The following is a 15,011-nucleotide window of genomic DNA, read 5'->3' as shown; positions in this document are numbered from 1 at the left end:
ATGTTGGCATTCAAAAGTTTCTGATTCTGTAGAGTTTCCGACTTGGGATTTGGGATGCTCAACATGTATGGCAAAGGTGGATGGATTTTATAGATGTCATAAATGTCCCTCATTAGCTGACTTAAAAAAGAGAGATTCGGTGGCTCAAGCCTGTAATCCCAGCACTTTGGGAGGCCGAGACGGGCGGATCACTAGGTCGGGAGATCGAGACTATCCTGGCTAACACGGTGAAACCCCGTCTCTACTAAAAAATACAAAAAAATCTAGCCGGGCGAGGTGGCGGGCATCTGTAGTCTCAGCTACTCAGGAGGCTGAGGCAGGAGCATGGTGTAAACCTGGGAGGCGGAGCTTGCAGTGAGCTGAGATCCGGCCATTGCACTCCAGCCTGGGCGACAGAGCGAGACTCGTCTCAAAAAAAAAAAAAAAGAGAGAGAGAGAGATTATGCTGGGTGGGCTAGGTCTAATCAGGTGAGTTCTTCTTTTAAAAAGTCTAGGGGTCAGAGACTGAAGTTAGAAAAATACTCTCCTGCTGGCCTTAAAGAAGCAAAAACCCAGATTATCAGCTGCCTATGAAGAGAGGCAGCCTCTAGGAGCCATGAGTCTCAGTTATACAACTACAAGGAAATGAATTATGCCAACAATAGGACCGCTTGAAAGAGGACCCCAATTCACAGATGAAACCCCAACTGTGACTGCAGATTGTCAGGTCCTAAGCAGAGGAACCAACCAAGTTTTGCTTGAACTCCTGACCCACAGAAGCTGTATCGTAAATGTATAGTAAGCTGCTAAACATGTGTAATTTGTTACATGTCATACAAAATATAAACCTGTAGGCTAAAAAGGCACATTTTATTCTAAGGAAATAACACCTCAATAAAGGAGACAGAAAAACATGTGCAAGTAGAAATGGAAACCGTTATAGTAAAGCTACAAGATAAAGTTGAAGAAATCACCCAGAAAATGGAGCCAAAAAGACACAAGTGAAAAAAAGAAAGTATTTAAAATATGAAATGCCCAGTCTATGAAGGTCAATGTCAAGATAAAATAAATTTCTGAGAGAAGAAAAGGAAAATAATGAAACAACTCAAGAAAAATGTCAGAACACCAGAACATAAGTTTTCACTTTTATAGGTCTTAGCAAGTGCCCATCAGGACAAAAAACACAGATAAACAAAAAGATCTTATATGTCTTCAAACAGTTAAATTAACAAGAATCAAGAATAAAAATTGCTTCACACTTTTAACAACAATCCTAGAAGCTAGAAAACAATGAATAAAGAAATGTTAAAGAAAAAATGTCAAGCATAGAATTCTCTACATAGGAAAGCTATTGGATTAAGTATGACATTAGGAAAAGCTTTTTCAGACATGCATCATCCCTCAAAATTTACCTCCTCTGCATATTTTCCCGAAAATCTACAAGACGATGTGCTCCACCAAAAAGGAATAAATCAAGAAAGAAAATTATATAGGATATAAGAAATAAGGATTCCAATGCAAGGGAGAGTTGAGGGAATACCCAAGGTGACAGCTGAACAGCAAGCCAAATCGGGCAGACCAGGACACTCAGGAGAGTCTTGTTCAGAAGACCAACTATGCCTGGTGCAACTGAACATACCAAGTGGATAGGCGAGTGCCTGGTGCAGAGCTTGAGATGGGATTAGTTTTAAGTACATGGAAAGCAAAGCAAAGCAAATAAAAACCAGTATCTTTACTAACTCAAGAGAAAGCAAAAGTCGTAGGGGTAAAGAAATATTAGAATATATGACAAGGCTCAAATATGAACATAATTTAAAGTCATAATAATGTAAAACCTGAATACTGATCTAACCAGTATCACAGTTTGTTCTGGGGGAATGGGTAGTGAACGCTAACTTCTAACCTTCCAAGTGGGAAGTTATTAGATGATGCCTATACATGACCAAATCAGAAATAAACATGTCATTTCAAGATATGGAGGTAAATATCAAAATAATTAGGGTCAAAAAGTGGTTCCTCTTAGCAAAAGGAAGAAGAGGGAGAAGGCAAAGCCCTTATTTTTCACTGAGTTTTGTAGAAATTTGACTCTTTAAACTACGTGCATGAGTAACTTTGAAAGACAAAGGCTATATATATGGGTCCTCACATTATCTTTTTCTACTCCGCCATACCACATAAGCATTTTGTACTTTCAGAAGGAGAAAGGGTTGAAAAGGTTTATTACCTGTAAAAGAATTCATTTAAGTTGCTTTTGTTTCACCTTAAAAACTAACTCTTGCTTTAGTAACTTGAAATCATTAAGTTTTACTCAAAATAACAGCAAAGTATTGATCAATTCTCTTTTTTCTTTGTGTTTGGCGAGCCCACGGAACACAGCCTCAAGTTAGCAAGTGCATTCTGTTGCTTTTGAGCACACTGGCATCTCAGGTACCTGAGCACTTGTCTTTAAGAGGCAAAGGCAGAAAAGGATATCATAGTGTCACCACCACCAAATTGGGAAGGCCCTTGTCAAAATCACCGAAGCACCTCTCCTTTTATTCTTTTGGAAAAACTGATTTTCCCCTGCCGTCAAGTAAGGATTATGCTGGCCCCTAACCAGCTCTAACTCAGAGACTGTACTGCATTTGTCCCGAGTTAAAGGACCATGTCTCTCTTCACAAAATATAACACTGAAAACAAAATTAAGCAGAATCATGTGTTAAAGAATTTTACATAAAAGTATAAAATATTTTCATTAAATGCATTGTCAGAAACAACTTGTCAATGACTCCTTGATTATACAAGAATATCCAGTGGCAGGAAAACTAGTGTTTTCCAGTTGCAGATAACAATTTTACTTTTACTTTTTATTCTGAGACTGTCCTTCTTACTTTTTTGTTGTTAAAATGTAATTTCTGGCACACGACATAGAAAACTGTTTTTAAGTATCCACCTAAACTTAAAACCAGATGTATAACCAGACATTCCACTTTTACGTATATGTCCAACTACAGTAAGTACTATGCGCATGTCCACCAAAAGACATGTACAAAAACGTTCATGGCAAAACAAGAATTTTTTTTAAAAAAGAAAGTATAGCAACTTGAATTATAACAGACATAAACTGCAAACTACCCAAATATCTATTAGTCCTACAATGATTAAATGTGACTTCAATATATTCATGTAATGGAAGATTAGACAATAATGAAAGAAAACATGAATGAATCACACAGAGATACACTGTTGAGCAAAGAGGGCTGATTATATGAGTATGTACCTACCATACGATTTCTTTCACATGAAGTTCAGAAACAGGCAAAACTAATGAAAAGTGACTACAGTTAGAACATCAGCAGGCAGTGGGGTCTGAGAGGAGGCAGGGAGAAGCCTTCTAGAATAACAAAAATATTCTATATCTTGATACGGGTAGTGGTTACATGGGTGTGAGTATATGAAAAAATCAACCTGTCTATTTAGAGGTACATTTGGCTATTTAGATGTACATCCTCACCATATATAAATTATACCTAAAGAAATTTAAGAAAATAAGACAATTAGGAAAATTTTTCAAACATTATAATTTATTTTATGAAATGCTGGTGACAGCGGATAACAGCAATTGTTATTTTCATATCTGTACTTACAAAATAACACGTTGCAACTCTATATTGGTGTCCCAAATAATTTTTCCCAACTTTGTATTTTAAAAATGTATAAACCTACACAAAATTGAAACGCTGATACAATTAACAACCACATATCCTTCATCTAGATTCACCAGTTGTTAACATTTTGCTACAGCCACTTCCTCTCTCCCTCTGTTTTGGCTGAACTGCTTGCAAATAAGTGGCAGACATCATGACCGGTCATCTTTAAAGGACATTCTTCTACAGAACAAAAGTGTCACTGGTTATGACTGGCTATCATTGTATCACTGGTTATCAAAGTATCATTGTTAAACTGGTTAAACCAAATTTAACATTGATATATTATTTAACATATGGTCCACGTTCAAATTTCCCCAATTGTTTCAGAAATATTCTTTATAGCTTCCTCCCATCCCCAATCCAGAAATCTATCCCAGACTCATGCAATGCATTTGGTTGTCCTATTTCTTTTCCTTTTTTTCTTCTTTTCCATTTTTTTTCTTTTCCTTTGAGACAGAGTCTCACTCTGTCGCCCAGGCTGGAATCCAATGGCATGATCTCGGCTCACTGCAACCTCTGCCTCCCAGGTTCAAGCGATTCTCCTGCCTCAGCTTCCCGAGTAGCTGGGATTACAGGCGCCTGCCACCACATCTGGCTAATTTTTTGGGTATTTTTAGTAGAGATGGGGTTTTACCATGTTGGCCAGGCTGGTCTCAAACTCCTGACCTCAGGTTATTTGCCCACCTTGGCCTCCCAAAGTGCTGGGATTAGCGGTGTGAGCCACTGCATCTGGCCTGGTTGTCCTATTTCTTGAGTCTCTTTCAATCTGGTATACCATGTTCCACATGGTATTAAATTTTTTAACTTTATTTTTGGCTTTTCATGACATTAACAATTCTCAAACAATGTAGGTTTTTTTTTTTTTTTTGAGACACAGTCTCATTCTGTTGCCCAGGCTGAAGTCCAGTGGCACAATCTGGGCTCGCTGCAGCCTCCGCCTGCTGGGATCAAGCAATTCTTCTGCCTCAGCCTCCCGAGCAGCTGGGATCACAGGCGTGCGCCACCACATCTGACTAATTTTTGTATTTTTAGTAGAGATGGGGTTTCGCCATGTTGGCCAGGCTGGTCTCGAACTCCTGACCTCAGGTGATCCACCCGCCTTGGCCTCCCAAAGTGCTAGGATTACAGGTGTGAGCCACTGCTCCCTGCCTCAATATAGGTTTTAAATTTTCTTGGTATATGAAACCCAAAACTCTGCCAACGATTTGTATTTACTTAGTGTCTTCTGCAACCTTTATCACAGCATTGGTACTCAAATACCTTTATCCTGACAAGTCTGGATGAAGCAACTTATCAAATACAGAGACAGGACAGCTTTACAGCTTACGATTATTCTGCTTTAACTCACCGCTGAGTCTGAGCAGGCCATGGGGTCTGGTTTGGCGTGGGCACTGAATTCGTGGGACTCACTAGCATGGCACTATAGATATTGGAAGCAACCACAAGTATGCAGAGAAGAATAGGCCCGATGATTGCTCCTTCCAGGCCTAGGTAGTATGCTCCACCGGCCACTGCCAAGCCTGTCAGGTAAGGATGGCCACCTCTGGAATAAAGAGCATGACCTTTAACATACAACAACTGGAGTAAATCTGAAATACATTTCTAATACAATGTTCATTCTTTAATACACTATGCTTTTTAGCATATTATCAGCTTTCTTTAGATCTTTTAGATCACCTCGATGCATACAATGAACACTGACTGCAATAACACTGAGATGCAAGATTTTTTTTTCCTATGGGTGACATCTGCCTCTTTTTATAGCTCCAGGAATGAAATAATAAAGTCAGCAATGTTAATAGATATTTTATACCCATTTCAGGTGCCTGCCTATGATGGGTTAATGTTGGCTTAGGACTGGTTAGGAGTCACCTGTTAAGTTTTCCTCCATCAAGGATAATTAAGTGAGCATATAATTCAGTTAATTATGCTTTTATACGACAACAACAACAACGATAGCATCCCTGTTACTCATAGGTCAGACTTTTGGCAACCTCCTAAAATACAGTTTTTAACACAGGTAATGATAAAAGGCCTCCTGAGGAAAATATCTGTCACAAAGCCCAACATTTCTATTTCACAGGAGAATCACAAATGCCCTCCAGCTTATTACAGTATCACTTACGGAAGTGGAATGAAATAAAATAGAACACAGTAGCATAGCACATTGACAATGACAAGAAAGGACCACTGACATCAGAAGGACTGGGAAATAAGTCACATTCTGTTTGTTTCTAGTTTTAAATATAGATGAGAAGAACAATTCAGTGAGGGGCAAATAACTAAATATCCTGGAAGGATGTTCTATATTACAGTTAAATCAAAGTAAGACTTGTGGAGAACCAGTCTTCAGGAAACCAATATATTATATTCATAATGTGTTTGTCTTTCTCATTCCAAAAAAATGATTTAGGGCAGTATTCCATGTTTGCTAAGTAAACTTCTTCCCTAAACAACACATTCAAGGAAAACTATCAAAAATGCTTAAAGTTTTTTTTCCCGTTCCGTCACCCAGGCTGGAGTGCAGTGCTGCCATCACGGCTTACTGCAGTCTCGACCTCCCAGGCTCAAATGACCTTCCTACATCAGCCTCCTGAATAGCTGGGACTACAGGCATGTGCCACCACACCAAATTAATCTTTTTATTTTTGTGCAGAAGGGGTTTCACCATGTTTCCCAGGCTGGTCTTGAGCTCCTGGGCTCAAGTGATCCATCCACTTTGGCCTCTCAAAGTGATAGGATTACAGGCTTGAGCCACTATGCCCAGCCTTAAAGCTTTAAAAAAAAAAAAAAAAAAACATGTGGGAGTTTATTAATAAAAGCTTAACCTATTAAAAACTAAAACAATTCATGCCAAACGTTTCATTTCCCAATGACAACGTTTAAAGACAGTATTTTAGGCCGGGCATCGTGGCTCACGTCTGTAATCCCAGCACTTTGGGAGGCCGAGGCAGGCGGATCACCTGAGGTCAGGAGTTCAAGATCAGCCTGACCAACATGGTGAAACCCCATCTCTACTAAAAATACAAAAATTAGCCAGGTATGGTGGTGCACGCCTGTGATCCCAGCTACTCAGGAGGCTGAGGCAGGAGAATGGCTTGAACCTGGGAGGCAGAGGATGCAGTGAGGTGAGACTGCGCCACTGCACTCCAGCCTGGGTGATAGAGGGAGACTCTGTCTCAAAAAAAAAAAAAGACAGTATTTCTTTAATTCCAGCTGTAAACCTTAATATAAAATTTACAGCAAAGTTTAAAGAAATAAAAGCACTTAAGTATAAATCATACTTAGTCCTACTCAAATGTCAACTGTGACACACTAGTCAACCACACTATGACGTTCAGCCTTTTAATTTTCTCAAGTTTTAATACGACTGAGAACTGGCTTGATTTATTTAGTGCGATTTCTAAAAGAGATATCAAAACCTATGAAAACAGACATTTATTTATTGTATTATATGGCTAAAGTGTTGATTCTGACTTAGATTTAATCTGTATTTATCACAGAACCATTCCAATTATATCTTTAGAGAGCTCTGCTTGCCAGAAATTAACTTGCTGAGATTTGCTTTCACATGGAAATCCTCAGACATACAATCTAACAACATTTTCTCCAAAACCAAAGAAGTGATAAAAATAATCACTAACAGTTCACTGTACTTAAAATATTTGATGTACATCTGGTCATAATTCTTTTCTAGGTTAAATGTCACTAAATCAAGAGAAAATTATTCACAATTTGGTTTTAACCCAGGACATCATATATTAATATTATAAATAATACATATGTAATAAGAAAATATTGGCAGGGCATGGTGGTTCATTCCTGTAATCCTAGTGCCTTGGGGAGTTCAAGGCAGGAGGATTGCTTGAGCCCAGGAGTTCAAGGTTCAAGGCTGCAACGAGCCATGACTGCACCCTGCACTCCAGCAGTCTGGGTGAGATACTGTCTCAAAAAAAAAAAGTTGCTCTGGAACTTTCAGGCAACAACAACCAAAAAAAAAAAAACACCCCAAAAATATCATGCCTTGTAAACAATATTATTTTAAATGAAAATTTCATTATATCAGTGGGAACACAAAAGGCTATTTCACTGAAAACTCCTACTACCAGTTCTTTTGTATACCCGAGAGAAAAAAATCCTCCTTCAAAAAAAAAACAACAGAAATGCCTGGAGGATTCACTAATAACTTAAGAAATTCTGTGGCTTACTTACCCTGATATGTCAGAGTAGATTGCAGTATCTACAAAGTATGTTGGCAAGAGATGAAAAATCAACAGTAAAATGGCCTTGCATCCTAACCCTTGTGTCAGCCACAGGTCGAGAACTGCAGGTACTGCTGCCCAATATGTCCCCAAGAATGGCACTGCTCCAAGGATTGCTGCTAACGCTGAAAAAAGAGTAAAAGAAAAGCAACTTAACATCATCAGCAAAACACTAACAAAGCAAAAGAATCAAAGCCATAGCTCCTCCTCCTCAACAATTTCCAACAAAACAAGTTAAATAAATACTCACAAACTCTAATATTAGGGAAATGATATGCCCTATCTAACTGAATTTTCTAGCTAAGTAAAGGCTCAATATCTTAAAACGTGATACTAAAAATCTTTCCAAGTCTGTGTCTTATTTATGGATCTCTTCTTAAGCAATAAAATTCGAGGGTTCTGTAGTTGTTACTCTCAATCAATAGTTAATATACGGTCCTATAAATATACCTACAGAACATGTGTCAAAACTTGTACTGAATCCAAAGCCCAATCAGAAATTACTTTCTAAACCTCAGCATATTATTTACTTTGCTTCTTTCTAATAAAATAAACAGAAGAAATCCTGAGTTGAAGGACCCTGCTTCAAGGTCATTCCCTTTCAGAACAGTATGTTCAAGCGCTCTTCCTCCATCTGGCTTCTCTCCAGGTTAAGAGTATAGCAGATGTAGCTTCTAGTTCTGGTTCTACCAGAAACCAGGTATGTGACCTTGGAAAACTGGTCTCTCATCTATATGAAAAGTCTACCACTCCACCTCACAAGGTGCTTGCTGGTCAGAGGGTAGGTTTGTGAACATCACGTAGGGAAGAACATGAATGAACTTGAAAATGTAGAAGGAAGCACAGACAAATGGGGGAAGAGGGGGATGGTGGTAGAGGCAAATGTGGAAGGCAGAGATATTTAGGAAAACAAGCAGTCATAGAAATAAAGGAAGGAAAAGTAGAAGAACAACCACAACAGATCTTAAGAGGTGTGGAGGCAGCTTATGTGCCCTCAGAAGCATTCATCTTGCCCTGAGATGTAATCCCTCATGGACAAAGCTATTTGACAACACATTGCTCCCTGTCAATCAGTTCAATTCAAACATTACTGAAAGTCAATTATGTCCTAGGTGTTATGCTACGTGCTAGAACGTTCATTCATTTAACAAACATTTAGGGCAACTGATACGGGTTTGGATCTGTGTCCCCATCAAAATTCCATGTCAAATTGTAATCCCCAATGTTGGAGGTAAAACCTGGTGGGAGGTGACTGGATCATGGGGGGCAGATTTCACCCCTAGGTGCTGTTCTCATGATAGTGAGTGAGTGAGTGAGTTATTGTGAGTCTGGTTGTTTAAAACTGTGTAGCACCTTTCCCCTCTCTTCCTCCTGCTCCAGTTAAGTAACACATGTCTGCTTCCCCCTCACCTTCCACCACAATTATGTTTCCTGAGGCCTCCCCCAAAGCAGGAGCCACTATGCTTCCTGTACAGCCTGTAGAACTGTGAGCCAATTAAACCTCTTCTTTATAAATTACCTAATCTCAGATATTTCTTCATAGCAGTGACAGAACAGACTAATACAGCAATTTTTACTATGTGCTGGGTATGGTTCCAGCTGCTGGGGATACAGCAACAAACAAACACATTATAAATCACATTTCTGTTCCTAATGTGGACTAGAGTCGATCTCAAGCCAAAAAATTTAGTTTTTTAAACTTGAGGAAGTAGACACTTCCTAGACGTATGTAAAATGGCTTAACTTTCCTTAAAGAGAGAACAGTGGAAAGTGTAATATGGTTGTTACCTGATGGTATGAAGACAATATTGATGCCAAATATAGTATGAGTCAGCCAGGTGTACAATCCATAGAAGCCAGCCATTTTGAGGGAAGCATCAAATACCCCTCTGGAATGCCCAAAGATAAAAAGAAAGAGTAAATCAACACAGTGTCATATCGTGATTCAGAAAAATCATGTGGCCACTTGATTCCAAATCAAGTAACAGCTTTAGTTTTTCTGCTGGCCTGAGAATGCTGTTTTCATTTTATTTCAAAGAAACATAAACACCTTATTTTAAATACATTTACTAAGTTATTCTTCATGTAATATGAAATATGTTTAATTTGGAAATACATTTACTAACTATTCCTTAAATTTCTGATGGAAAAAATAACTGAAACACCTTAAAATACCCTATTCTCTGAAATAATTCATCAACTTCTCACTCTGAAGCAGATATTTCACCACCAAAACAAATGGAAAGAAAATCAAGTGTGAATAACATGTTTCCAAGAATATAGTTTAAGAAACCCAGGCTCTGGCCAGTCTGCCCCTTTTGGAAACAGCCAGTAACGGACAGTATAACTTGTATTTCACCATCTTTCTTTTATTTAACAAAACCTTCCTACATTTCTTAAACTATGCAACTAAGCCTACAAAGTAACATCTCTTACAAATGCTATCAAAGAATGCAGGTCATTGGGAGAGAATTTACGGGAAAAAAAAAGATTCCTAACTCCAGAGTAAAATCAGAGAGGAAAATACAAGAGAGATAAAAACAGACACATATATTTGGTGACTAATACAGGAATGCAGTACATGAAAATCTGCAATGTCAGGTGCTCTGTGTTTTTCAGTTGGAAGATTAGTAAGGCAGCACTGTAAGGAGGGGAAATAAGGAACTGTTGAGAGAGCACAAAGGCAGCAACCTGTAAGTAATCTCAAGCCAGCACAAAATCATAAAAACCTGGACTCTATGGGGCGGTGCAGAGGGGTGCAGGGAAAGCACCCTCATACGTTCACTACAGAAGAAAAGCTGTAGTTGAAAAAGAAGACGTTAGCAGCAAAGGAGACCTTGTACATGCAAAAGGAAACACCAAGCTTTTCTAAAGCATCCCAAAAGAGGTATACTGTTAGGAGCAAAGTCAAGCCCTGTAATCTAGTGATTCAGTCATTTAGTAGGGTTCTGGGACATAGATCCAGTGGCAGAATGGCTCCCCAATTATAAAACCTGCTTTGTCATCCTGACCAATAGCTTTCACTAGACAATGTCGTAAAGGTGCCATATGACTCTGCAACAAGAACCCAGAATAAAGTGGTATCAAAAATACCAAAAGGAAGGGAAAGACCCCAAAGAAAATACCAAGGATCTGCTCAACAACTAAACAGAGAGGACAGAGCAAAAAGAAAACAACAGAGCTTCAGGTTTTAAACCTGAGGGGGAAATAATAGCAGCATCTCAAAGACATGGAGAAGGCCAGAATGGAAGAAGCATGGAAGAAAAGGGGAGTTTGTTTAGTAAGGGCAATAGGAACTCAAAAAGGATGATGAAAACACCCTAGAGGCAGCTGAAATAAGAGACAAGGCATAATAGAAAATTCAGGACAAGACATCTGAGACGCACCAGAATAATAGAAGAGTATAGGACATCCTAAAGGGGCAAGTGGAGAGAAAATAGGGCAACAGGTTGTGTTTTCATAAAGGACCTAAAGACAAAGAAATAACAGCCAGAGAGGTAATGAAATCATTTCTGTAGTAGGAGGAAAATCACTAGAGTGCAGTATTCCCGGAGACCAAGGGAGAAGGTAGGTTTTGAGGGGGAGGGAATAATGACATCATCGACCACAGAGAAAAAGAAAGGAAAAAAGTATAGAATTTGTCTAGAACTAGAGAGGTCAGTGAGGAAAAGACAGATATCGTGATCCTTCCTTAACCTTATGTTATTTAAAAAATTTTAAGCCAAAAATAAGTTGACATCAAAGGTGCAACAGAATATTGCAACTCAATCACCCCTCTGGGGTGGCAAGTAACCAAGGCTCAATCCAGTAAGGACCACGTGCAGAAAACAGCACAGTCTTCTTTCTTTCACCGCTGAGAATACTGGTTGCTGGTAATGTTCTCAAGGCAACTTTTAAATGCACTATATATTGTTTGCAGTTACTAAACATATTCATGTAACCTAGTGAGGGATGAGAAGACAATATATTCCCTTCTACCTCATTACTCGTGATCTGGCACACAAGAAGTTTTATAAATAAAACAGCAGAGAAAAATCCTCTTACAATTTACCAGAAAACAGAATTTAACTCCTTCAAATTCCTAGCAACTTTTTCTCCTTTTTTGTATCAGCTTTATTAAACTATGATTTACAAATAATAAAGCTCACCAATTTTAAGCATTCAATTCAGTAATTTGGACAAATATAAACATTCTATAACCATCATTACAATCAAGATGTAGAATATTTCCATTACCCCAAAAAGTTCCCTCATGCCCTTCTATAGTCAAACCCTTCCTAAACTCTGGCCTCTGACGGCCACTAGATACGCTGCCACTATAATTCTGCCTTTTCCAGAATCTCATGTAAACACAACCATACATTACACAGCTTTGTATTAAATTGTGGCAAAATATCCATGGCACAATATTTAGCATCTGAATCATTTTGAGTGTGCACTTCAATAGTGTTGAGTACATTCACGTTGTCATGTACTTTTGGTGTTTCTTTCACCTAGCATAATGCTTTTGATCTTCACCAACACTGTTGAGTATATCAGTAGTTTGTTCCTTTTTATTACTGAGTAGCATTCCATTATGTAGATCGACTAGAATTTGTTTATCCATTCACCAGTTGATGGGCATTTGAGGTGTTTCCAGTTTGGGGGTATTATGAATAATACTGCTATGAACATTTGTGTACAAGTCTTTGGGGACATATGCTTTCATTTCTCGTCTGTAAATACCTAGGAGTGGAGATACTCGGTCATATGGTACCTATTTAACCTTATAATGAATACTAGCTTTAATCTCTCAATTCAGAAAAAACTAATAGTCCACGGACACCAACCCAGAAGCCACTGCCTCCTACCGCACCGCATATCTCCTCAAGGTATGAGGTTAAACCTCAGTTTTATGTGAGTGGATGCTGGCAGGAAGAACAATTCAGCTCATGAAAAGCTAAATGACAATGCATCTGAAGCTCCTAGTAACTGACCTAGCGCACAGTGGATGCTCAATAAGCAGTGGCTATTAGTAGAAAATGTGGTGTGTGCACAAGGAAATACTATTCAGCACCCCCCTAAAAAAAAAGGAAATCCTGTCATTTGCAACAACGTGGATGATCCTGGAGGACACTGTGGTAAGTTAAATAAGCCAGGCGCAGCACAGATAGACAAACACCGCATCTGGAATGTAAGAGTTGAACTCACAGAAATAGAGAGTAGGATGTGGTTGCCAGGGGCTGCAAGATGGTCAAAGGGTACAAAGTTTCAGTTAGGATGAATAAGTTCAGTAGATCTATTGTACAGCATGGTGACTACAGTTAATAATAATGCACTGTACACTTTAAAACTGCTAAGAGTACATCTTAAATGTTCTCACAACAAAAATGGTATGTGAAGTAATGAATATATGAATTAGCTTGATTTAACCATTTCACAATGTAATATTATATTACAAACTATAAATATATAGCATTTTTATTTGTTGCCTGGCTGGTTGCGGCAGTTCACACCTGTAATCCTAACACTGTCAGAGGCCAAAGCAGGAGGATCGCTTGAGTCCAGGAGTTCAAGACCAACCTGGGCAAGAGGTGAAACCCCGTTCCTACTATAACTATAAAAAATTAGCCAGGCATAGTGTGTGCCATTAGTTATATGCCAGATGAAGTTTTATTTGACTTTGGGAGTAAATTATTCCTAGCAATCTCTGAATTTTAGGTTCCAAAGAACCCTGGAATTCAGTGATAATTATATGCCCAGTATTATAGGTTATTTCACCTTACAATTTAAAATAACCAAAGCAAAACTTTTTGGTATGCTACCTGCATGTGCACAGCACATAACTACACTTGGCATGTAGTGGGTTGTGTTAGTTTCCTGTTGCAGCTGTAATAAATTACCCTAAACTCAATTGGCTTAAAACATACTTTTTATCTTATAATTCAGGTCAGAAGTCCTAAAACCAAGATGCCACATTCTTTCTGGAGGATTTAAGGGAAATTTTGTTTTCTCTTATTTTTTAGTAGTTTTTTTTTTAGGCTAGCCAAGTAAAGCAGTGAGAGTAGAGAGGCAACAGAGCAATCTGTAACTGGTTGTGATCATTTAGTTGTAAATACAACCACACTTGGACTAGCCTTTTCCAGTTTTTAAAGGCTGCCTTCATTCCTTGGCTCAAGGCCCCATCTTCCATCTTTCAGATTAGTAGTGTGGCATCCTCCAATCTCTCTCCATCTCTCAGCTCTGCTTCTGTCCACATGTCTCCTTCATTCTGACTCTCCTGCCTTTGTTTTCTAATAAAATTTTTTTATTGAGAAGAAGCTCATGTAACATAAATTCCATCATTTTAATGTATACAATTCAGTGGTTTTTAGTATACTCATAATTTGTGCAACTATCACCATTAATTCCAGAACTTTCTCCCTCTTATAAGGACTTTTCTAAACTTGTTTTCTTCTTTCATTAATAATAAAGGTATAGCTGACAATTTTTTTTTTTTTGAGACTGGGTGTCAATCTGTCACCTAGGCTTGAGTGCAGTGGTGCAATCTTGGGTCATTGCAACCTCCACCTCCCAGGCTCAAGTGATCCTCCCACCTCAGCCTCCCAAGTAGCCGGGACTACAGGTGCACACACAACCCCCTACGTGCCAACCACTGTTACATGCTGTGCATACACAAGTTTTGGTTTGGTTATTTTAAATAACCTATAATACTGGGCATATAATTATCATTTGTCTCTAGGGTTCTTTGGAACCTAAAATTCAGAGACTGCTAGAAATAATTTACTCCCAAAGTCAAATAAAACGTCATCTGGCATATAACTAATGGCATGCACCATATAGTTTGAATGGGCTACCAGAAAACATTAATCAATACAAGAATATTACTTACAATCATACCACTGAAAGATCATTTCCCCATTTCATTCATTCATTGATTGACATCAACCAGTTAGTCGACATATTTTGCATACTCAAATTCAACAAGCACTTCCCTGTCTTACTATCTATGAAAGACATTATGATACAGTTCATCAACTCTCTTGCAAAAATCACAATAGACGTGGGCTTCTGGCATTCCACAAAGGTGACCGTGTATGAC

The 15,011-nt window shown here is 38.5% G+C and overlaps 1 protein-coding gene across 3 annotated transcripts in view; it reads right to left on the bottom strand.

The window, feature by feature from the left end:
* Positions 1–15,011, bottom strand: part of TMEM245 (transmembrane protein 245) — a 103,352-nt gene that overhangs the window by 10,898 nt on the left and 77,443 nt on the right. For all 3 annotated transcript variants that reach the window (XM_017863780.1, XM_017863781.1, XM_017863782.1), the window contains 3 exons: positions 9,719–9,819; positions 7,881–8,055; positions 5,017–5,211 (listed from right to left, as the gene is read on the bottom strand). In XM_017863780.1, the coding sequence (XP_017719269.1) occupies positions 5,017–5,211; positions 7,881–8,055; positions 9,719–9,819 (471 nt within the window). The remainder of the gene's footprint in view (positions 1–5,016; positions 5,212–7,880; positions 8,056–9,718; positions 9,820–15,011) is intronic.

The sequence above is a fragment of the Rhinopithecus bieti genome, unplaced genomic scaffold (assembly GCF_001698545.2).
Source record: "Rhinopithecus bieti isolate Rb0 unplaced genomic scaffold, ASM169854v2 scaffold_73599, whole genome shotgun sequence".
NCBI classification, from domain to species: domain Eukaryota; kingdom Metazoa; phylum Chordata; class Mammalia; order Primates; family Cercopithecidae; genus Rhinopithecus; species Rhinopithecus bieti.
Note: the sequence above shows the minus strand (reverse complement) of the source record. Positions and strands in the feature narration are given on the sequence as shown.